The 24,456-nt window shown below is 46.1% G+C and overlaps 1 protein-coding gene across 1 annotated transcript; it reads left to right on the top strand.

Moving 5' to 3' along the window:
• Positions 1-21,681, top strand: CXCL17 (C-X-C motif chemokine ligand 17). Its single transcript, XM_059666424.1, has 5 exons — positions 1-99; positions 778-1,074; positions 18,992-19,072; positions 20,004-20,105; positions 21,042-21,681. Exons 2-5 carry the CDS (start codon positions 999-1,001, stop codon positions 21,137-21,139), a joined length of 357 nt encoding a protein of 118 aa, XP_059522407.1. The 5' UTR covers positions 1-99; positions 778-998; the 3' UTR covers positions 21,140-21,681.
• The last annotated feature ends 2,775 nt before the right edge of the window (positions 21,682-24,456 follow it).

Genomic DNA, 24,456 nt, shown 5'->3' with positions numbered 1-24,456 from the left:
GTTAACTTTCCCTGGGTCCCATAATTATCAACCAGCCTTCAAGCCTGGCCTCTCCTCTTTCTTTGAGCACATTTCCTAAAGTCTCTGGAATGGCTCAAGGTAACTGCTAATGTTCTATAATCCTTAGTGTTTACTCTAAGTAGTAGTATCTTCTGGTTTTGCTTGTATTTCCAAACAAGGTCTGGAGCCAAGAGCTCCAGTGGTCTGGGCAAACACCTTCCCTCCTGTGGTTCCTGTTTCTCAAACCCTCTTGGACCTGAAGTCCTGAGGTTCTTCCATCAACCCAGCTCCCTCTCCTTTAAACTGGAGTAACTAAGCCACCTTCCTGACCAACAACAAGGAGGCCTGGTCTGACCCACTGCTCCAGGGTTTCTGGCAAGAGAGTATAGCCTCTCCTCCTTGATCATGTCTGCTTCCCACCTTATATAAATGGGAGGAAATTGTAAACAGTTAGGACAGGACAAGTTCCCAGGCAACAACACCACTATTGTGATATTGTGTGTCAAGGATGGGAGCGGGAACACACAGAGGAGAAACAAACGATGTCATCCTCTCTTCTGCCAACCCTGCATACTCACTTTCCTACCAGATATTAAGCTAGTAGAGTCTCTGAAAGGTATAAGGAAGTGCAAAGGAGCAAAAAGACTTAAGGAAGAAATCATAACACATTAAGAGGTATGGAGGTGGGAGGGAGGAGGGGAGGGAACAAGTATAGTTGCCAAGTTATCAGTTACTTCTTAAATTCTTAAGAATGCTTCATGTCTTTTGTTTGGCCAGTTTTACCTCCCAGATTCCCGTAAAGCACATGGTCCAACCTGTTACCTAACAAAGCCAGCGTCACTTACCTGTTCTCCTCAAATGGGAACACTGGCCTAGGATTAAAGCACAAACCAACAAGCCAAGTACAGTGGCCTGAGTCATCCCAAGAAGTCCGGAGCCTCTAAGTGGGAACCTTCCACACCCTCTTCAAGCAATTTACAGCAGCACCAACAGTCACAATGAAAGTTCTAATCTCTTTTCTCCTGTTGCTGCCATTAATGCTGATGTCTGTGGTCTCTAGCAACCCAAATCCAGGTAAATACAATTAATTTTCTATAAAAGGGGGAAGGGGGCGGGGAGAATGTGGCAAACAAAAAAAGAAAATTTGGCAAAAAAACAACCTGCATTAAAATGTAGCTCCTTTTAGCTACAGGATTTGAGGTAAGTTAGCCTATCTCAATACCTATTTCCTCATTTACAAAAGGGAGAAAACTGTACTTACATCCAAAGAGTGTTGTGAGAGTCAAATGAGATAGTGTATATGAAAATGTCTGAAACTGTAGCTGGCAAAGAAAAATTTTAAAAATTGGCTCAGCAAAGATCTAATCTCCTACATCTCCCTTAAATCTCTCTTCCAGTAAAATAATGAATTTCCCCACAGCCAATCTTGGTGGCAGTGGTGTAAAGGTGTTGAGGGCAGTTGTACATTTGTAGAAAATAAGGAAGTCCTTGCTTATATTCTTTAGAGTGCACTAGACAACCCACCAACAATTATGCGGTTTAATGGCAAAGTAATAAGCTAGAAAAATCATACCACCAGATAGTATCTATATTTGAAAAGCTAGCCATACCAACCCCTGTTCTGACAGCTCACCTTTTGAAGCAGCTCTTGATCAGGGTTATTTATTTATTTATTTATTTTTAAATATATTTTTATTGATTTCAGAGAGGAAGGGGGAGGGAGAGATAGAAAAATCAATGATGCCCTAACCAGTTTGGCTCAGTGGATAGAGCGTCGGCCTGCGGACTGAAAGGTCCCAGGTTTGATTCCGGTCAAGGGCATGTACCTTGGTTGCGGGCATATCCCCAGTGGGAGATGTGCAGGAGGCAGCTGATCGATGTTTCTCTCTCATCGATGTTTCTAGCTCTCTATCTCTCTCCCTTCCTCTCTGTAAAAAATCAATAAAATATATTTTAAAAAAAAGAAAAATCAATGATGAGAGAGGATCATTGATCGGCTGCCTCCTGCACGCCCCCTACTGGGGATCGAGCCTGCAACTGGGGCTTGTGCCCTTGACCAAAATGGATCCTGGGACCCTTCAGTCCAAAGGCCCATGATCTATCCACTGAGCCAAACCAGCTAGGTCTTGGTTAGGGTTTTTTAAACAGTTCCGGTCACTCAGCTCTTAGCAGAAAAACCATGCAGAAGAGAGCTCATCCTCATGGATGATTATACTCGAGAGAATCATCTCCCCAAGGGCTACTTTGAGTGAAATAGATTTGTTACATACTCAGCATGAACTTGGCCCTAAAATCAAGAGTTCAACTCCAGCCCTGGCCAGTTTTTCTCAGTGGTTGGGGCCTTGGCCTACAGACCAAAGGGTCATGGTTTCAATTCCCAGTCAAGGTCAGGTACCTGGGTTGCTGGTTCCCCAGCCCCAATAGGGGCAGGTGCAGGAGGCAATGAATCGATGTGTCTCTCTTGAGTCAATGTTTCTCTCTCTCTTGCCCCCTCCTCCATCCCTTCCAGTTTCTCTAGAAATAAATCAATAGAAAAAATATCCTCCAGTGAGGATTAACAAAATAAGAGTCCGACTCCACCCCAATTTCTTCTTCCTTATAGGGAGGAGCTTTCTGGAGGCTACTGGGCCCCATGGCTTAGCCCACCATTCTGGAAGAGAAGGTTTTTCCATTACTATGGCAGACACCAAGGTTAGAGTCCTCAACCTAGAGTCCTCAGCCTGGATTCAAAGCTCCAGCCATGCCCTGGCCAGTTTTTCTCAGTGGACAGAGCGTCAGCCTTAGGACTGAAGGGTCCTGGGTTTGATTCCAGTCACTGGCACATGCCTGGATTGCAGGCTCGATCCTCAAGAGGGGGCGTGCAGAAGGCAGCCAATCAATGATTCTCTCTCATCATTGATGTTTCTAAATCTCTCTCTTTCTCCCTTCCTCTCTGAAGTCAATAAAAATATATTCAAAAAAGGAAAAATAATTACAAAGCTCTAGCCACAACCTGCCTTTCCAGTCCACCCCCTCCAACTCACTACCAAATGCTCTATGCTCCACCTAAACTAGACTTTGTTCCCTAAAAAGGTCTTGTGCTGCTCTAGCTGGTTTGGCTGAGTTGATAGAACATTGGCCTGTGGACTGAAGGGTCCTGGGTTTGATTCCAGTCAAGGCACATGCCTGGGGTTGTGGGGTCGATCCCCAGTAGGGGGGCATGCAGGAGGCATCCAATCAATGATTCCCTCTCAAAATTGATCTTTCTATCTCTTTCCCTCTCCCTTCCTCTCTGAAACATATATATATATATATATATATATAGAGAGAGAGAGAGAGAGAGAGAGAGAGAGAGAGAGAGAGGGGCCTGGTGCACAGATTCACGCACCAGTGGGGTCCCTCAGCCTGGCCTGCGCCCTCTTGCAATCCAGGACCCCTTAGGGGATGTCGGACTGCTGGTTTGGGCCCAGTCTGCAGTCCGACATCCCCCGAGGGATGTAGTAGTGCATGATGCAGCAGGCAGCTGGGGAGGAACCGGAGCCCGTGCCAGGCTCCCGCTCATCCTGGCCCCACTGTGCCTGCCACCTCTGCTGCTCGGTAGTGCTGCCACGAAGGTGGGAGAGGCTTGTGCCGCCACAGCAGCGCTCACCAGCTGTGAGCCTCATGTCTGGCACCTGTTGGTCAGCTGAACAGCGCTCCTGATGTAGGAGCACAATGACCACCAGGGGGCAGCACCTGTGTTGAACGTATGCCCCCTGGTGGTCAGTGTGAGTCATAGCTACCGGTCCACCAGTCACTTAGGCTTTTATATAGAGAGATGCTAAGTGTCCTTCCCACCTTCCGACTGGTCACTATGATGCACACTGACCACCAGGGGGCAGATGCTCAATGCAGGAGCAGCCATGACGTGCACAGAAAAAAACAGCACCTCGGACCTGGCGCCCAGAAAGCAACACTCGGCTTCCCCCAAGTGGGACACAGGCCCCACCATCACCCTGGAGTGACAGCCCACTAAATTGCAGGCGACACTGCCAAGACCCCATGGTGCAAAATGCAGCCCACAGCCCAGCCCAGCCTGGAAACAGTTGCTGTGGATGCTGGTTAATGATGTCATGTAGCAACACCTGGCTTCCTCTCCCTAGCGACTAGCCTCCTTGGAGTTTCAGGAACACAGGTGAAAACATTTTACCCTTCAAACAAATGTCTGTGAAGTGTTTTCCCATGCCTCATCTCATTTGATCCTCACAGAAGTTCTGGAGTAGGTAGATAGGAGACTCAGTAGAATTCTATTTTCTTTTCATTAGCTGGAAAATGGAGATTTAGAAAGCTTAGAAACTTGACCCAACTAAAAAGAAGTAAGAAATGGTGGACCTTGAAATCACCTGAAAAAGTTGGGGTGCTTCACTGGGCTGGAAAAAGTTTAGCTAAATCAGAAAGCAGGTCTAATTAAGCAAGTTTATTCTATATATATAAAAGGCTAAGTTGACTCACACATGCACAATACAGTGGGGCCTTGATTTACGAGTGTCCCGACTAACGAGTTTTTTGAGATACCAGCTGTCTCTCAGCTGATTTTTTGCATTGAGTTGACAGAGTAATTTGAGTTAACGAGCTCCTTAACAAGCTCAGTCTCCGATCGAATTAAAATCATAAGTCAAGGCCCCACTGAACATATAAAGCTCTCATTGGTGCCAATCTCACGTGTGTGTTTCCATTTGTCATTGTCAATTGTGAATTTGGTTGACACTTCCATTATAGAGAAAGGGCAAATCGTGATATTAAAATATTTCTTCTAATTAATTTCCTTTCAATGTGCATAAATTCGTGCACCAGGCCACTAGTATCTTATCTAATAAAGAGGTAATATGCAAATTGACCATCACACTGTCACAAAGATGGCAGCACCCATAGCCACAAGATGGTGGCGCCCAGTCCCCTCAGCCCTGCCAGAGTCCCCCAGTCCTTTCAGCCCCGCTGAAGGGATGGCAGGCACATGGTGCGGCCGGAGTCCCACAGTCCTTTCAGCCCAGCTTGGGGCGGGGGGTGGGCAGCAGGCGCATGACACAGCCAGACATTCCCTCAGCTTCCAGCCGCCCAGGGCCGGCCCAAGGTGCAGGCAAACCTCAGATGTCAGCTGCCCAGCCGCCCAGGGCTGGCCCGAGGCACAGGAAAACCTTGGATGTCGGCTGCCCAGCTGCCCAGGGCAGGCCCAAGGCACAGGCAAGCCTCAGATGGCTCAGGTAACCAGGGCCAGTCGAGACTTGCGCTGCCGGCAGTGGCAGCAGCAGAGGTGTGATGGGGCATTGCCTTTCCCTGATTGCCAGGTCACCTCCTGCCCCTGAGGGCTCCCAGACTGTGAGAGGGGGCTGGCCCAGCAGAGGGACTCCCTGTCCAGTGCATGAATTTTCTAGTGCACACTAATAAAAGACAAACATGCAAATTGACCGTACTTTTGCTACACCTTAAGTCACGCCCGCCAGCCCATCAGAGCGACTATATGCAAATTAACCCAACCAAGATGGCGACCGGCAGCCACAGAGCTGGAGCAAGCAGGAGGCTTGGTTACCCCGGTGATGGAGGAAGCCAAGCTTGCCGCCTGCTCTGGCCAGCTGTGGCCTCAGCAAAAGGCAACAAAGTTTCAATTATAGAAGCTAAATAAATCCCAGATACCTGCTTCCAGCCAGCCTCCACTGGGAGCTTGGGTGGCTGGGGGCTGTGGCCAGCCTGTAAACAGCCATCAGCCCCTCACCCAGAATGGCCACACCCTCATGGGGTGAGGGTCCCTGCCGGGGGGCTTGGCCAGCCTGCAAACAGCCATCAGCCCCTCATCAGGCTGGCCAGGCACCCCAGCAGGGACCCCCACCCTGAAGGGGGTGTGGCCAGCCTAAAAATGGCCCTCAGCCCCTCACCCAGGCTGGCCAGGCACCCCAGCGGGGATCCCACCCTGAAGGGGGTGTGGCCAGTCTGAAAATGGCCCTCAGCCCCTCACCCAGGCTGGCAAGGCACCCAGTGGGACCTCCACCCTGATCCGGGACACCCTTCAGGGCAAACCAGCCGGCCCCCACCCATGCACCAGGCCTCTATCCTATATAATAAAAGGGCAATATGCAAATTGACCCTAACAGCAGAGCGACTGGGAATCACTGGTCACTATGACACACACTGACCACCAGGGGGCAGACGCTCAATGCAGAAGCTTCCCCCTGGTGGTTAGTGTGCTTCCACAGGGGGAGCTCTGCTCAGCCACAAGCCTGGCTGATGGCTGCCAGCACAGCAGTGGTGGTGGTGGGAGTCTCTCCCGCCTCCTCAGCAGCGCTAAGGATGTCTGACTGCAGCTAAGCCTGCTCCCCTCTTGCAAGTGGACATCCCCGGAGGGCTCCCAGGCTGCCAGAGGGATGTCTGACTGCCAGCTTAGGCCCAACCCCCCGGGGAGCAGGCCTAAGCCAGCAGGTGGTCATTCCCCAAGGGATCCCAGACTGTGAGAGGGCACATACCGGGCTGAGGGACCCTCCTGAGGGCACAAATTTCTGTGCACCGGGCCTCTAGTGTATATATATATATATATATATATATATATATATATATATATATCCTATCTAATAAAAGAGAAACATGGTAATTGGCGTACGACCGATACCCTTTTCATTGGCTAATCAGCGAGATATGCAAATTAACTGTCAGCCAAGATGGCGGCCGGCAGCCAGGCAGCTTGAAACTAACATGAGGCTTGGTTGCCTCAGTGACGGAGGAAACCAACGTTCCCCGCCTGCCGCTGCCTCTGAGCCTGCAGTTTAAGAAACATTGTAACAAATACGCCCAACTTCAGCCAGCAGATTCGCAACATTGTAAGCAAAGGCCAGAAACCTACTTTCAGCAGCGGAGGCCTAAGAGCTGGAGCCAAGCCTCAAGCTAAAGCTGGCCCAGAATTAAAAAAAAAAAAAAAAGGAAAAAAGGAGCGGTTGGGAGCTTCAGTCACCCCCAGCCCGAAAACAGCCCTCAGCCCCTCACCCAGACTGGCCAGGCACCCCAGTGGGGACCCCCACCCTGATCCAGGACACCCTTCAGGGCAAACCAGCCGGCCCCACCCGTGCACCAGGCCTCTATCCTATATAGTAAAAGGGTAATATGCCTCCCAGCACCGGGATCAGTGTGACAGGGGGCAGCGCCCAAACCCCCTGATCGCCCTGCGGCTCTGTGACAGGGGGCGGGGCCACAACCTCCCTATCGGCCCTGCTCTGTGCCTGATAGGGGGGAGCTCCCCCCCCCCACGGGCCCTGCTCTGTGTGTGACAGGGTGCGGCGCCCCAACCCCCGCGCCCCCGGCCCTGCTCTGTGTGTGACGGGGTAGAGCCATAACCTCCCCATCAGCCCTGAGTGTGAGAGTGGCGGCGCCCCAACCCCCTGATCCGCCCTGCTCTGTGGGTGATAGAGGGCAGCACCCCAACCCCCTGATGGGCCCTGCTCTGTGCGTGACAGGGGGTTGCTCCACAACCTCCCCATCGACCCTGCCTTGAGTGTGACAGGGGACGGCGCCCCAACTCCCCAATCGGCCCTGCTCTGAGCCCGACCAGGGGCTGCACCTAGGGATTGGGCGTGCCCTCTGCCACCCGGGAGCAGGCCTAAGCCAGCAGGTCATTATCTCCCGAGGGGTCCCAGACTGCTAGAGGGCACAGGCCAGGCTGAGGGACCTCCCCTCCACCCCGAGTGCACAAATTTTTGTGCACCGGGCCGCTAGTATATATATAAAGATCTTGTACTTTTCCACCAGCTCAATTTTGCTCACACACCCAACTTCAAAACCACCTCCTCTCTACAGCCTCCCTTGGTTCCTCCCATGACTAGAAGTGAGTTCTACCTCCTGTGTACATGCTTAGCCCTCAGTTGACTCTCTTTGCACTTATCATATTCTTCCTTACACTAAAGGTGTTGATCTGCCTCTCATACCTTTATCTCCTCACCTTCTAGACTATAATCTCCTTGTAATCTAGTGTATTATTTCCGTTTCCCTCAGTAAATATTTGCTAAGTGAAAGAATAAATTCCCAGTTACCCTTGAACACACTACCCTAAGGTTTGATAGCAACTCTATTAACATTTGGAACTGGATAATACTTTGTTGTAGGGGACTATTCTGTGCATTGTAAGATGTTTAGCAGCATCCTTGTGACCTCTACCCATTAGATGCCAATAGCAGCCTCTCCACCCCTTAAGATAGCCAAAAATATCTCTAGACATTGCCATGGCCCATGAAGGGTGAATTCACTCCCCAGTTGAGAACCACTTCTATATACAAATACTTCTCAAGCCTGTTCCATGTTTAGACTTTTTTTTGGAATTGTCCTTAGTCATTTTTTTTTATTAAATCTTTATTGTTCAGATTATTACAGTTGTTCCTCTTTTTTCCCCCCATAGCTCCCCTCCACCCGGTTCCCCTCCCACCCTCCGCCCTCACCTCCCCCTCCACTGTCCTCCTCCATAGGTGCACGATTTTTGTCCAGTCTCTTCCCGCATCTCCCACACCCCTTTCCCCCCCAAGAATAGTCAGTCCACTCCCTTTCTATGCCCCTGATTCTATTATAATCACCAGTTTATTCTGTTCATCAGATTATTTATTCACTTGATTTTTAGATTCACTTGTTGATAGATGTGTATTTGTTGTTCATAATTTGTATCTTTACCTTTTTCTTCTTCTTCCTCTTCTTAAAGGATACCTTTCAGCATTTCATATAATACTGGTTTGGTGGTGATGAACCCCTTTAGCTTTTCCTTATCTGTGAAGCTCTTTATCTGACCTTCAATTCTGAATGATAGCTTTGCTGAATAAAGTAATCTTGGTTGTAGGTTCTTGGTACTCATCACTTTGAATATTTCTTGCCAACCCCTTCTGGCCTGCATAGTTACTGTTGATAAATCAGCTGACAGTCGTATGGGTACTCCCTTGTAGGTAACTGACTGTCTTTCTCTTGCTGCTTTTAAGATTCTCTCTTTGTCTTTTGCTCTTGGCATTTTAATTATGATGTGTCTTGGTGTGGTCCTCTTTGGATTCCTTTTGTTTGGGGTTCTCTGCGCTTCCTGGACTTATAAGTCTATTTCTTTCATCAAGTAGGGGAAGTTTTCTGTCATTATTTCTTCAAATAGGTTTTCAATATCTTGCTCTCTCTCTTCTTCTGGCACCCCTATATTTCGGATGTTGGCACGTTTGAAGTTGTCCCAGAGGCTCCTTATACTATCTTCATATTTTTGGATTCTTTTTTCATTTTGCTTTTCCAGTTGGGTGTTTTTTGCTTCTTCATATTTCAAATCTTTGACTTGATTCTTGCGATCCTCTGGTCTGCTGTTGGGAGTCTGTATTATATTCTTTATTTCAGTCAGTTATGCTTAATTTCTAGCTGGTCCTTTATCACAACCTCGAGGGTCTCACTAGATTTCTTGAGGGTCTCATTAAGTTTATCGGCAGTTTCTAGAAAATTCTTGAAAAACCTTAAAAGTGTGGTTTTGAACTCTATATCCAGTAGTTTGCTTTTCTCCGTTTCTGTCATTTGTGTCCTGTTTCTTTGTCTCGGCATTTTTGTGCTTCGCTGTGTCGATAGAGTGGCTTTCTGTGCTGGGTGTCCTATAGGACCCAGTGGCTCAGCCTCCCCAATTACCTGAGGTAGACACTCTTGGTGCACCCCCTTGTGGGCTTTGTGCACAGTCTTGTTGTAGTTAAGCCTTGATTGTTGTAGGTAACACTGGGAGGGATTGACCTCCAGGGCCAGTTGGCTGTGAGAATCAGCTGTTTCTGCAGTGGGAGAACTTCTGTGCTAATGACACCCCTCCGGGACAAGACTTGCTTCAATGGGGCTTTGGTGCTCACTGAGTCTGCCCCCTGAGTGTGTCCTTTATGGATCCGAGGAGCTGCAATCTTGATCGTCTCACTCTGACCACCAGGCACACTGGCTCCTGGATCTCTAAGGAGATGCTAATCTAGCCTCTGCCTGAGGCTACCCAGCAGAAGCCAGCTGTGAAGCAATGCAAGTTGCCGTGGGGCCTTGGGCCAGCTGCAGTTTGTTAAGTAATTTTCAGATTGCAAAGGGCTGGGCCTTTCATATGCAAAAGCCTCCTTGCACGGCTTGGGCGGGGCGGAGTCCCAGGGGATCAGCAGGGCGGAGAGAGCAGTTATGGCTGCTCTCAGTCCTGCCCTCAGAGGCCCCGCTTCTCAGTGTCCTGGCAATCCCTGCGAGCACCTCCAAGAGAAAGCTTCCCTTGAGTTCCGACCGATGCCAGACAGTCCAGTTTCTCCCATATGAGTCTAGGTCCCCAGAGACTCGCCTGGAACTGGAGCTCAAAGCTTGAGACTCCCCCCACATTGAAAAAGACAACCATGTCCTCAGCCACCAGCCCTCTCCGCATGCACCTCTACACCTTTTTATTTTACTTCCACACCGCACCTCCTCTAAGTCTCGGTATGCTTTTCTCTTTCCTTCTAGTTGTAGAATTTCCACTCAGCCAGCCTTCCTGTGGTTCTGGATGGTGTCCGTTCCGTCTTTTAGTTGTATTTTTGAAGTGGTTGGGCGAGGCAGCAGTCTCCGGTGTTTACCTATGCCGCCATCTTGGTTTCTCCCTCCACGTTTAGACTTACCTACACTTCAGCCTTGAAGCCAGGGGAATCTAGATCCAAATCCTGGCTCTTCCACTTACTTTGCAACCCTGGACAAGTTGCTTCACTCTTTTGAGTTTCAGTTTTATTATATTAAAATGAATAAAAATGATGATAGCACATAGAATTTTTGTGAAGATTAAATAATCTATAATGTGTACCTAGAAAAAAGTGAATAAATGGATTGAGTAAAATTTCTAGCCCAGTCAGTGTGGCTCAGTGGTTGAGTGTCAACCCGTGAACCAAGAGGTCCCTGGTTAGATTCCAGGTCAGATTCTAGTCAGGGCACATGCCCAAGTTGTGGACTTGGTCCCCAGTAGCAGGGGCATGCAGGAGGCAGCCAATCGATGGCTTTTTCTCATCAATGTTTCTATCTCTCTATCTCTCTCCTTTCCTCTCTCTCTAAAATCAATAAAAACTTTTTTTGTTTAATTTATAAAGTAGCTCCTAAAGCACAAAGGCAATGAATCAAGAAAGCTCACTGTACTGTCAAGTGACGCTATTAAAAACCTTATTGCCGAACCGGTTTGGCTCAGTGGATAGAGCCTCAGCATGCGGACTGAAAGGTCCCGGGTTCGATTCCGGTCAAGGGCATGTACCTGGGTTGCGGACACATCCCCAGTAGGAGGTGTGCAGGAGGCAGCTAATCGATGTTTCTCTCTCATCGATGTTTCTAACTCTCTATCTCTCTCCCTTCCTCTCTGTAAAAAATCAATAAAATATATTTAATAAAAAAAAACACCTTATTGCCGAACCGGTTTGGCTCAGTGGATAGAGCCTCAGCATGCGGACTCAGGGGTCCCAGGTTCGATTCTGGTCAAGGGCATGTACCTTGGTTGCGGGCACATCCCCACTGGGGGGCGTGCAGGAGGCAGCTGATCGATCTCTCTCATCGATGTTTCTGGCTCTCTATCCCTCTCCCTTCTTCTCTGTGGAAAATCAATAAAATATATTTTTAAAAAAAAACTTATTAAATCAGTGGAGGCCAGGCTCAAGGCTTGTTTCCCAGCCAAGCATAGTATTGCCAGAGCAGGCTAACTCTGGCTAGAGAAAATGATGCTCCACCATCCCCCCGCAAAAAAATTCTCAAAATAAAATTTCATACTTTATCTCTTAAAATAACCACATACAGGCAAAATATGCTTTTGACAGGAGCGGGTAAGATAAGTGAGAATATAGAGAATGTTAGGAAATAAATTACTTATTATAACAGTTTACTCGTTATTTATAAAATTATTTATCTATAATAATAAAAGCGTAATATGCTAATTAGACCAGATAGCTGAACGACCTTCCTGACGTCATTCTGGATGAAGCCACAGCAGCAGGGGCTGAGGCAGAGGCAGTTAGGGGCAATCAGGCAGGCAGGCAAGTGGTTAAGGGAGATCAGGCAGGCAGGCAGAGTGGTTAGGGGCAGTCAGGCAGACAGGCAGGTGAGCGGTTAGGAGTCAGTGGTCCAGGATTGCAAGAGGGATGTCTGACTGCCAGTTTAGGCCTGATCCATCAGCAGTCAGACACCTCCCAAGGGGTCTCGGATTGCGAGAGGGTGCAGACTGGGCTGAGGGATGCCCTCCCCCCAACCCCGTGCATGAATTTCATGCACTGGGCCTCTAGTTAATTATAAAATTACTTATAATATTAGCTGACACTCCTAATGCCAGGCATAACCCACTTTGTAAATTCTTTTTTTTTTAAATATATTTTATTGATTTTTTACAGAGAGGAAGGGAGAGAGATAGAGAGTTAGAAACATCGATGAGAGAGAAACATCGATCAGCTGCCTCCTGCACATCTCCTACTGGGGATGTGCCCGCAACCCAGATACATGCCCTTGACCGGAATCGAACCTGGGACCTTTCAGTCCGCAGGCCGACGCTCTATCCACCGAGCCAAACCGGTTTCGGCAGATTTTGTAAATTCTTAACTTTTCACATTTCAGATTTTCAAAAATGTTGTAAAACTAATCAGAGTATATCCATCCAGTTTTTTTCAAATAACATCTTACATAACCATAATATGTTGACACAACACTATTAACTAATGTACAAATATTTAAAATTTTCTAATCATCCCATTAATGTCCTTTTCCTAGTCCAGAATCCACTCCAAGAGCCAACACTGAATAAAGTTATCATGTCTCCTTGGTCTCCTCTAATCTAGAGTTTTTTCAGCTTTCCTTGTCTTTCATGACCTTGACACTTTTAAAGACTACTAATCAGATATTTTGAAGAACTTCCCTCAGTTTGGGTTTGTCTGATGTTTCTTCATGATTAAGTTCAGATTATGCATTTTTAGCAAGAACACCACAAAAGTGATGTGTGCCTTCTTAGTACACCACATCTGAAGGCCCATGATATCAATATCTCTCATTACTGGTGATGTTTACTTTGAACACTTGGTTAAGGTGGTGTCTGCCAGATTGCTCTACTGTGAAGTTACTATTTTTGCCATTGTATCTTGTAAAGAGATACTTTGAGACTCTGTAAATAGCCTGTTTCTTTTCATCATACTTTTGACCATTAATTTTTTTAATATTCAAGAAATATTTGTTTTTTGTTTTTTTTATTGCTTAAAGTATTACAAAGAGTATTGCATATGTCTCCTCCCCCCCAACCCTGCTTGACATTCCCCCAGCCTCCCCTACCCCCCAGTGTCTTATGTCCATTTGACCATTAATTTTTTTTATTTTTTTCCGAGACCATTAATTTTTCAAATTCATTGATGATTCCTACCTACAACAAGTATTTCTATGCCATTAGTCAAATGGTGGTTTTCTATTTCCATCATTCTTTCTACATTTATTAATTGGAATTCTATAAGGAAGAACTTTTCCTTCTCTCCCATTTATTTATTCAATTATTTATTAATGTAAGTAAAGATTCATGAATATTTATGGTTATATAATCCATTACTATCATTCTTTATCATGTTGTTCATATTGTCCCAAAACTAGCCATTGAGAGCTCCTATAAATTGGTTTCTATGTCTTTTAATTTTTTTACTAGAGGCCCGATGCATGAAATTTGTGTAAGAGTAGGCCTTCCTTCCCCCAACTGCTGGCACTGGCTTCCCTCTGGCACCCAGGACCCAGGCTTCCCTGGCAACCCCAGCTTCGCCTAGAAGGTCATCCAGTCTAATTAGCATATTACACTTTTATTATTATAGATATATTTTTATTGATTTTAGAGAGAGAAGAAGGAAGAGGGATAGCTAGATGGAAACATTGATGAGAGACATCATAGATCAGCTGTTTCCTGCATGCCCCCTACTGGGGATGGAGCCCACAACCAGGGCATGTGCCATGACAGGGAATCAAACCAGTGACCTCTTGGTTCATGGGTCGCCACTGAGCCACACAGGCTGAGCTGTCTTTTTTTTTTTTTTTTTTAATATATTTTATTGATTTTTTACAGAGAGGAAGGGAGAGAGATAGAGAGTTAGAAACATCGATGAGAGAGAAACATTGATCAGCTGCCTCCTGCACATCTCCCACTGGAGATGTGCCCGCAACCCAGGTACATGCCCTTGACCGGAATCGAACCTGGGACCTTTCAGTCCGCAAGCCGACGCTTTATCCACTGAGCCAAACCGGTTTCGGCTGAGCTGTCTTTTTAACATACCATTTTTTGGCAGTCCTGACACCACAAGATGTTTCAGGCTTATCTTATATTTACCGGCCCCAGGTCAGGAATTGGCCATTTCTCCAAGGAGCCCTGATTTCTTTCATAGGAGAATTGCCCATTGCTTCTAGGTGCTATTGCTTCTAGGCTCTCTAGTTGATAGAGCCAGGAAATAATTGTATCCATATACACACTAATGCTCTACTAGTCCCATTCTACAAATTCAGTACAGAAAAGTTAAGCAACTTGTCCAAAATTACAAAGCTAATATGTGGTGGAACTAAGGAATTAAAATAATGATAGATTTACCATGAGTCCTAACAAGTGGAATAGCTTCTTTACACATATAAGTCAGCAAAAAGTAACAAGCCTAATATTCCAGCATAGACCCTCTCTTTGGGCATTAACTAGAAGTCAGCAATTACCACCACAATAAAAATGATCGCCCTGGCCAGTTCCAGTTTTTCTCAGTGGTTAGAGTGTCGGCCTTCAGACAGAAGGGTCTCAGATTCAATTCTGGTCAAGATTGCAGGTTGCAGGTTCCCCAGCCCCAGTAGGGGCATGTGAGGGAGACAACCACGGAGGCAACCAATCTCTCTCTCTCCCAATCTCTCTCTCTCTCCTATCCTACCTACCTCCCTCCCTCCTTCCTCCCTCCATTTCACTCTTTCTAGAAATCAACGAAAAAATATCCTCAGGTGAGGACTTAAAAAAAACAAACTACCATGTACTGAACTCCTGCTTGAGCACTGGGCACTCACAGTATCTCATTTATTCATTTTCCAAATCAGAAAACCAACAATCAAAGAAGCTAAGTGACTTGTCCAAGACTACATAGTTAAGTGGCAGAGCAAGCAGTTAACACCAGATCCAACTGGATATAAAGTCCATGCTTATTCCACTGTGTCAGTAATTTTCAAAACTAATTTTAGATTAAGCATAAAGTGGCTTTTATTTTAGTAGTTATGTTTAATTTAATGCATGTTAGAAAAAACCTAAGCACGTAATCAAACCCATAACCTCATAATTAATATTCCATAGTATAAGGTTGTTTTTAAATAAATTAAATTTAAAGAAAAAGTATGAAGTAAACAGTAGAGGTGATACAAGCTACAGCAAAAATCATAAAGGTAGTCCATAAATGCTATAGCAAACATACGGTTTCATTTTTAGTCACACCATGATGTTACGGTCAAATAGAGCTGCAGAAAGTACAACTCTTGGACCCGAATTTTAGCTCTAGATGTGTCTCCATTACCTTTATGAACATGGCCTTTTCGTTTGCTTTCTCTGGGCCTCTGAAAAATGAGAGATAGTGATTTCATTAGCAATTTGAGGCCCTTGCCGGGTAGCTCTGTTGGTTGGAGCATCACCCTGATACACCAAGGTTGCAAATTTGATCCCACGTCCAGGCACATAAAAGAATCAACCACTCTAGCCAGTTTTTCCCAGTGGATAAAGCATTGGCCTGCAGACCAAAGGGTCCCAGATTCGATTCTAGTCAAGGGCATGTACCTCAGTTGCAGGCTCCTCCCCGGCTGGGGCTTCTACAAGAGGCAACCAATCAATGTGCTTCTCTCACATCGATATTTCTGTCTTTCCCTCTCTCTTCCACTCTCTCTAAAAATCAATAGAAAAATATCCTCGGGTGAGGATTTTAAAAAATAATAATCTATAATAATAAAAGTGTAATATACAAATCAACCGAACAGCAGAACGACCATCCAGATGACCTTCCGGAGGACCATGCTATGACATGCACTGGCCTCAGGCCAGCCAAGGCAGGTGCGATGCGATTGGTCAGGGGGCCCCACCATCACCCCATCATCCCCCCCCGCAGAGGGAGGCCCAGGCCACCCTCTGCGGAACGATCGATGAGGGGGCTCCGGGATCAATCACCCCGCAGAGGGAGGCCCAGGGCACCAGCCAGTGATGCTGTGGCAGGTGTGCGGGGCCAGCCAGTGATTGCCCCACAGAGGGAGGTCCAGGCCAGCCAAGCAATCGCACCCCACACCTGTTGCCTACAGAGGGAGGCAACTGGTGGGGAGGGAGGGGGGACAGTGCCACACAGATGGCAAGTAGTGGCAACGGCAGGGGCAGAGCCAGCTTCTGGCAGCTGGAGGAAGGAAAGCCCTAATAGGTCTGATCGCCAGCCAGGCCTAGGGACCCTATCCGAGGGCTCCCGGATTGTGAGAAGGTGAAGGCCGGGCTGAGGGACATCCCTTTCCCACCCCCCTGCACGAATTTCATGCACTGGGCCTCTACAATAATGTATAAATGTATTTATACATTTACACAATAAATGTATAAATAAGTAGAACAATAGATATGTTTTCTCTCCCCTCTCTCTTAAAATCAATAAATTTTTAAAAAAATAAAAGCAATTTAGTAATGATACCAAGAAACATAGATCTGTTCTTAACTTTGATCCAGAAATTTCATTTTAGGAAATTTTGCCCAAGACAATAATACAAAATTTAGAAAATAGTTACAAGCACACAAATTTATCAATATTCAAAAATAAAGCAATCTAAATATTCTGCAATGGAAGAACAGTTAAATAAGTTGGAGCACATATACTTGTTGGGAGTGTTATGCCATCATTAAAAACAAAGATGTCATCCTAGCCGGTTGCTCAGTAGTTAGAGCATCAGCCCAAGGACTGAAAAGTTGTGGGTTTGATTCCTGGTTAAGGGCGCAAACCTGGATTGCAGGCTTGATCCCCATCCCCAGTCAAGGCACATGAGTGAGGCAGTCAATTGATGTGTCTCTCTCATTGGTGTTTCTCTCTCCCCTCCACTCTCTCTAAAAACAAAAACAAAAAAATCAATGAAAAAATATCCTCAGGTGACATTGCAACATGCTTACAAAGTAAACAAAAAAAAATTTGTTCACATACCGGTACTATGGTTATCACTATATAAAGAAAATTATATATGCAAGAAACATACCAAAATACCAACAGTTGGTTAGAATAAAAATTTCTTTATTTGTACTTTCCAAATTTTCTCTAATGTAGTTATATTACATTTAGAATGAAAAAACAAAAAATTTTTCAATGAAGAGATCCAAACAAGATTCCTCTGGCGCTAATATTCGGGGGCTTTTCCCTGGAACTAGGAGAAGTCAGGAGAGAATAAAGTGTTAGAAAAGTTTACATGGCAGGGGCTATGTCTGTTTAAATTACTTTTAACAGCACATAAAAACATTTAAAAACCAGCACTTGAGGAAATGATGCAACACCCTCCATCTTGGCAGTAGAAAGGGCACAAGTCTGGGAAACAGGAGACCTGAACTGAACCAGATGATCTCTAAGGGCCCTCTCTATACAACTTATCCACTCACTATTGAACAAATATTTACCAAGTGCCTACCATGTGTCAGGAACATGCAACTGAATGACTACTTAGCTACTGGTTCAGAGTCTAGAAGGGAAAAAGATTTTTAGTTTGCTAGGGCTGCCGTAGCAAAATACTGTCTCACAGTTCTAGAAGCTAGGAGTTGGTTTGGTTTCTTATGAAGCCTCTCTCCTAGGCTTACAAATGGACCTCTTCTTGGTCATTCCTCTGTACACATACATCCATAGTGTTTCTTTTTTTTTTTTTTTTTAAATATATTTTATTGATTTTTTACAGAGAGGAAGGGAGAGAGATAGAGAGTCAGAAACATCGATGAGAGAGAAACATCGACCAGCCGCCTCCTGCACATCCCCCACCGGGGATGTGCCCGCAACCCAGGTACACGCCCTTGACCGGAATCGAACCCGGGACCTTTCAGTCCGCAGGCCGACGTTCTATCCACTGAGCCAAACCGGTCTCGGCCATAGTGTTTCTTTATATGTTCAGATATCTTCTTGTAAGAACTCCAGTCAGATTGGATTAGGGCCCACCAAAACAACTTCATTTTAACTCAATCCCCTCTTTAATGGCCCTATCTCCAAATACAGTCATTCTGAGGTATTGAGGGTTAGGGTTTCAACAAGAATTTTGAAAGGGACACAATTCAATTCACAACAGATTTCAAACAAAAAACTATAATGGTGCAAAAATAGAGCTGCACTCAAATATGATGGTGAACCATGTGAAGGAATAATTAATTCTGACAGGAATAGCCAAAACAACTATACAGAGGATAATCACCTCGGCCTGGTTCTAGCTCCAGAACCTCAAGTCTATATATAAACCATCATCCTTGATTATCATGAAAATATTTTAGTTATCACAAAATGGGAATAAAAAAGCATCAGGTGATAAGACATACCTGAATAGAGGCCAAAAGAGGAATGGCTTTTGTTCCAGGAGAGCAAAGGTAAATACCATATTTTTATATTTGGACTGGGATTAGGGATTCAAATACACCAAACTCAGAGGTCAGGTGACGATCCTGACGGGTTTATGGAATAATCTGCTTGTTCCTTAAGTTATGAGGATTTTATTGTGTGTGTTGAGGCGGGGTGGGGGGGAGGCGGGGGGGGGGGTCTTGATTAAGCCCCATCTCTGTCCTCCCTTCCATCCAGAAGTCATTCTTTCTCTACTTACCTCCAGCTAAACTTTTCTCTAGGCTGGATTTTCAACCTCAATTCCTTGTCCATTTAAAATACTCTTCAGTATTTGAGTTAAAATACTCCTAGATCCCTAAGTGAAAAAAAGGAAAAGAAATGGAACTGAGCTAAACTAGGTAGCACAATGCTAGGGGATCATTTTTGTTGGCCCCTTTCCTTTCAGTGTCTGGAAGTGACCTGTTTACTTTCAATAGGAGTCGCCAGAGGCCACAAGGACAAACGCCAGGCTTCTGGGAGGTGGCTCCAGGAAGGTGGCCAAGAATGTGAGTGCAAAGGTCAGTAACTCAGTCTCAACAACAGTGATACACCATTGATACCCCAATCCTCTCCCTTGAGTCCCTGAGACCAGTGCAGAAGTTAGCTGAGCTGACTTACCCATTCCTATCTGCACCAGCCCACCACATGCAGCAACACTTGTTTTCTTCTGGAGTCTCCTAAGAAGGCCTGACTCCTCCAAGGTCTAAATCTCTGCCTGCCAACTCCCCCTTATTTTTTCCCTAAGAACCCAGGGCCACCTTCCAAAAGCTTCCTGGATCTTATTCTCAACCTTATTTTACTCACAGGTAAGACTGAAATCAGGCAAAATGGCTTGCTCCAGGCAAAGCAGCTACTGGAAGGCTGACACCTATGTCTTATTCTTCATTTTTTAGTCTCCCTAATGATATCCTGCTGCCCTCTCCACACCTGCCACTAAATTCTTGCTAACACAGATCAGGAAAAAATGCTCAGAAATCCTATATAATAAAAGCCTAATATGCAAAGCCTAATATGCCAGGAGTTCCACTGAGAACTCGACTGGAGGTTGGGGGGGGGGGGGGGGCAGTGCAGGGCCAGCTGACCAACCACCCGAGGCCCCTCCCCCCACCAGCCCTGTCCCTGATCACCCTCCGCCCCATCCTGATCAGGGGCAGGACCAGCCAGCCAACCTCCCGCATCCCCTCCCCCCCTCCCCCTCTGCCAGCCTGGCCCAATCAGCCCCAATTGGGGCGGGCCTGCCAGACCCCACCCATGCACAAATTCATGCACCGGGCCACTAGTATATTTATAACTGGATACCTCCACTGTTCCATGTTGACCCTTTTCCCCATCCCATTGCAGTATATATAAAAAAAAAAAAAAAGCAAAGATGGCAAGTAAAGCCCTACCCTACTCCCTACTCTCAAACATGCTAATCCTCCCATCTAAGCAGCAACCCTGTTATTTCAGATTGGTTCCTGAGAGCTCCTAAAAGAAAACTCATGGCAGTGCCCAGGCTTCCAAAAAAGCAGTGTCCCTGTGATCATTTGAAGGGCAACATGAAGAAAACCAGTAAGTTTCAAAAGAATGAAACTTCTTAAACCAGAGTCACTCAGTGTAGTCAACTAGGAATGAAGCAGGGGCTGAGAACAGACAATAGAGGTGAAATGAAGACCAAGATAAACATCTCAGTGCTTTCTACTTGTGTCAACTTGTGGGGAAACAGGAAGAGGAAGAAAAGCAGGATACAATTCTACTAATACTAGAGAGGTTTAACCAAGTCTTAGATTTTAGAACCCCATTGCTTATCAAAGTGGAGGGAGATTGGGGACCTGATCATTGATCTCTGAAAATGACACCGGTGTCACCCAACCAGTATGGCTTAGTGGTTGAATGTTGACCTATGAACCAGAAGGTCACAGTTGGATTCCCGGTCAATGCCCAGGTTGCCGGCTCAATCCCCATTAGGAGAGCGTGTAGGAGGCAGCCAATTAATGATTCTTATCATTGATGTTTCTGTCTCTCCCTCTCTCTTCCTTTCTGAAATCAATTAAAAATATTTTTTAAAATAGGCAAAATTAAACTAAATTATTTAGGAATATATATATATATTCCTAAATAATTTATTGAGGAAAATTTCACATTGAGGGAAACATCAATGTGAGAGAGACACATAGATTGGTTGCCTCCCACATGCGCCCCTACCTGACACTTTATCCACTGAGCCAAACTGGCTAGGGCTCATTTTTATTTTTTAAAGTAAACTTAATAGTTTACATACAAAAAGATATGGGAAACTATATAGTAAAATATTAACAGTAGTTTGTTCTTGGGAATGGGGAGTGGAATTGGGGGAGAGTTGTCCTTTTACATTTTTTACTGCATATATTTTTTTATTTTAATTATTTTCCACTGGATGAGTCTTACTTTTATAATTTTAAAAGCTCTCATAAAAAATAAATTTAAAAAAATTTTAATACTAGTGTCTCCCCTTTATTTTCACCCTAGGGCACCAAAGGCACCACAGGAAGCTAAACAAGCACTCCACAGCCTGCCAGCAATTTATCAAACGCTGTCAGCTAGCAAGCTTTACTCTGCCTCTATAGGAACTCTGAGAGCCTGCTCTCCCAATGAAACATTCTTAGTCAAAAGAGAATGTTCTTCTCCCACCTCAACTGCCTCTCCTTGTCCCCACTCTCTAAATCATTCCAAGGTTCTCAAAATGCATTTTTCCCAAGATTATTTTGATTATTGTTCCCTCTAGTGCTTTTTCTTGTCAGTCTTTTCCTGTAACCTCTCATTACTCGGGCTTCATTTAAACTTAATTACCTGAAAGAAACCAGGAATCCTGGCTCCCTAGCTGGTTCCATCTGACCTTAAATACAACCAGGCAAGTAGCAAACATAAGTCAATAAATATTTTTAGATGTAATAGGGCCCAGCAAATGTGGCTCATGGTTGAGGGTCAACCTATGTATGAACCAGGAGGTCATGGTTCGATCCGGGTCAGGGCACATGACCAGGTTCCAGGCTAGATCCCCAGTCGGGGGCATGCAGGAGTCAGCCAATCAATGATTCTCTGTCATCACTGATGTTTCTCTCTCTCCCTCTCCCTTCCTCTCTGAAATCAATAAAAATATATTTTGAAAGGAGTGTAATAGGTCAAAATCATTTCTTTCAAAAGGTGTCTAGCAACTCGCATTCAATCCAGATGACCCACTTTTCCCTGTTCACTACAAATTCAACCCAGATTCTACATCTACACATACTTCTTCACACCAAATAGCGCTGTGTGTGTGTGTGTGTGTTTCCTGTCAAATTTTTTATTATTTTACTCTTTCAACCAACCTTTCTGAGGTAAGAGGTAAGTGGGTCAAAGAAAACAGGTATACCAATGAATCAGACACGGTCTTATCTATAATAATAAAAGTGTAAAATGCTAATTAGACCGGACAGCCAAACGACCTTCTGGACGTCATTCCGGATGAAGCGGCGGGGGCTGAGGCAGAGGCGGTTAGGGGAGACAGGCAGGCAAGTGGTTAGGGGCGATCAGGTAAACAGGCAGGTAAGCAGTTAGGAGCTAGCAGTCCCGGATTGTGAGAGGGTGCAGGCCAGGCTGAGGGACCCCTCCGCCCCTGTGCATGAATTTCGTGCACCAGGCCTCTAGTTAAAGATAATATAGGTCTAAAAAACTGTATACTAGGTAATTTCCTAGTATATAGAACACCTTTAGGATTTGTGGTTGTTATCATCATCATCATCTTCATCAAGGGTCATTGTACTCTGTGAGTTTCCAAACTAGTACAGAAGACATATATGCAGAACCATAGATTCAGAGCTAGAGAGATAGTGTGGAAGACCTCAAATACCATTGAAAAGGGCTTCAAGCTGTACAAATGAGAGGACATCATTCATTTTTTTAACATGGGAGTGAAATTATAGAGTAATAATATAAGGAAATTAAACTGGCAACCATTTGAAAGTATAAATAGAGAGGAAAAGATTATTACTGCAGTACAGAGACAGCTTCCCCCTCTGATCCTTTCCTCAAACATCAGAAGGGAAGAAAAAAAAAGGAACACTCATCTAGAATCTGGCTCCTGTCATCCCAGAGGACTAAGTTGGATGCTGCCTTATAAGAAAACCAAAACAAAAGCATTTTAACTGAGTGGTGAGTAGGGTGGGGCCCTATTTATGACACAAGAGGGCAAGCCCCTCCCCTCTGGTAGAAGAGTGGTGGGCAACCAGCCTCCTCCTGTTTCTAATCCACAGGAGTTGGGGCCAGCAGTGGTCAGCCCACTTGCCAACTGCCTAAAAAAGACCAGAAATGCCAGGATAAAGGAGTGGAACCCAAAGAGAGGTGTCATCATGAGGAATCAATGAGGCATCTGTAACAAAGGAGGCCTGGTGGGGGCCAGAAGGATGAAGCCTGGGAGAGCAACATCTCCCATGAGGGAATTAACAACAGTGGACCCAGGTTCTAAGTCAGCATCTAGTCCTGACTGGGAACCTGAGCCACACCAGATACCTATCACCCAGCCAGAGCCTGGCCCCGAAAAGACACCCACAGCACAGCCAGCATCTACGACTCAGCAGGGACCCAATACCCAACAGGAGCCTGCTTCCCAGCAAAGACCCCTCACTCCGCAGGAGTCCCTTGCCCAACCTGAAGCTGAATCCCAGCAAGAAACTAGAGCCCAACAAAAATCCGCTTTACAGCAGGAACTCCTTGCCCCACAGGAGCCTGCACCACAGCAATCACCTCCCATCCAAAGGGTGCCCTTCACTCCAGCGGGAGCTGCCTCACAGCAAGGGCCTGGGACGGAAAAAGAATCTAGAACTCAACAGGAGCCAGAAGTGGAAGAGGAACCAGTGGCTCAGCCAGGACCTGGCCCAGTAGAGCCACCTCTAGCTCAACAAGAAGCTGGATCAACACCTCCTTCCCAAACTGAACCTATGTCCCAAGAGAAAGCAGGACAGTCAGACCCGATCGGCCAGCAAACAGCTCCAGACAAGTCCCAGCGGGGATCTTTGAGCGAGTGGAGATTTCTATCAAAACTTCACGAACTATCCATACAGCGGCCAGCCTCGGAGTGGAAGACATTTCTTGAGTGGATCACAGATTTTGACTCAGAATCAGATCCGGGGTATCCGTTCAAGACGGACTCACCAGCCATGAAGGATGGAACCACGGCCCAGGGGATGAAGCTGGACCTCAAGGAGAAGCCTGGTGATGAAGAGATGTCAGGCTCTGGTGGGACATCAGCCCAAGAGACGAAAACCAGCAACCAGAACCACAGGCACTCCTGGGACACGGGTGAGTTGCGCTTGGAGAACGGGGTCTCCCAGGGATGGTTATTCATTCATCACGAAGTACTGAGACCCTCCATCCCAGGAGCAAGCCAGTACCGCTCCCTCCCCAGGCACGTCACCATTAGCTTCCTCACTCCCAAGCTCCACGCGTCCTTCCTTTACCCTTGAACTTAAATTTTTTTTAAATAGAAGAAGTACCGAGAGCTGCCTCTCAGGTCAGCTCAGGTGATCCCTCAAAGGTTCTGTGAAACAAAGATCAACAGCCCCATTTGATAGATGAGGAAGCCGAGGCCTTGAGATGTAAAGGATCTGACACGAGGGGGGCAGTGGGAAGTGGCCCGCCCAGGATTCAAAGCCAACGAGGCTGCCTTCCTTCCAAGGATTTGGGGTAAATAGAATGGTGAAAAGTTCTGAGCCAGGGGCCAGAACAACAGGGAAGCTGGTGTATTCACCCATCCCTCCCCAAACCCACTGAAGCGCAATCCGGGGGCAGGCGCTGGAGCGTGCTCCAGAGACACAGGCCGAAGGGGCCCCTTACTAACCTCCGGGAGTGTCCATCCCGACTCGGCGACGTCTGTGCCTTAGCCATCCTTGAGCTGCCCGGGTCTTCC

The sequence above is a fragment of the Myotis daubentonii genome, chromosome 15 (genome assembly GCF_963259705.1).
Source record: "Myotis daubentonii chromosome 15, mMyoDau2.1, whole genome shotgun sequence".
In the NCBI taxonomy this organism is placed as follows: domain Eukaryota; kingdom Metazoa; phylum Chordata; class Mammalia; order Chiroptera; family Vespertilionidae; genus Myotis; species Myotis daubentonii.
Note: the sequence above shows the minus strand (reverse complement) of the source record. Positions and strands in the feature narration are given on the sequence as shown.

Coding starts and splice junctions, on each gene's coding strand:
- CXCL17 (XM_059666424.1), top strand. CDS start 999: ATGAAAGTTCTAATCTCTTTTCTCCTGTTGCTGCCATTAATGCTGATG. Junction 1,075..18,991: donor CTCTAGCAACCCAAATCCAG/GTAAATACAATT, acceptor TACTTTCAATAG/GAGTCGCCAGAGGCCACAAG. Junction 19,073..20,003: donor CCAAGAATGTGAGTGCAAAG/GTCAGTAACTCA, acceptor CTGTTATTTCAG/ATTGGTTCCTGAGAGCTCCT.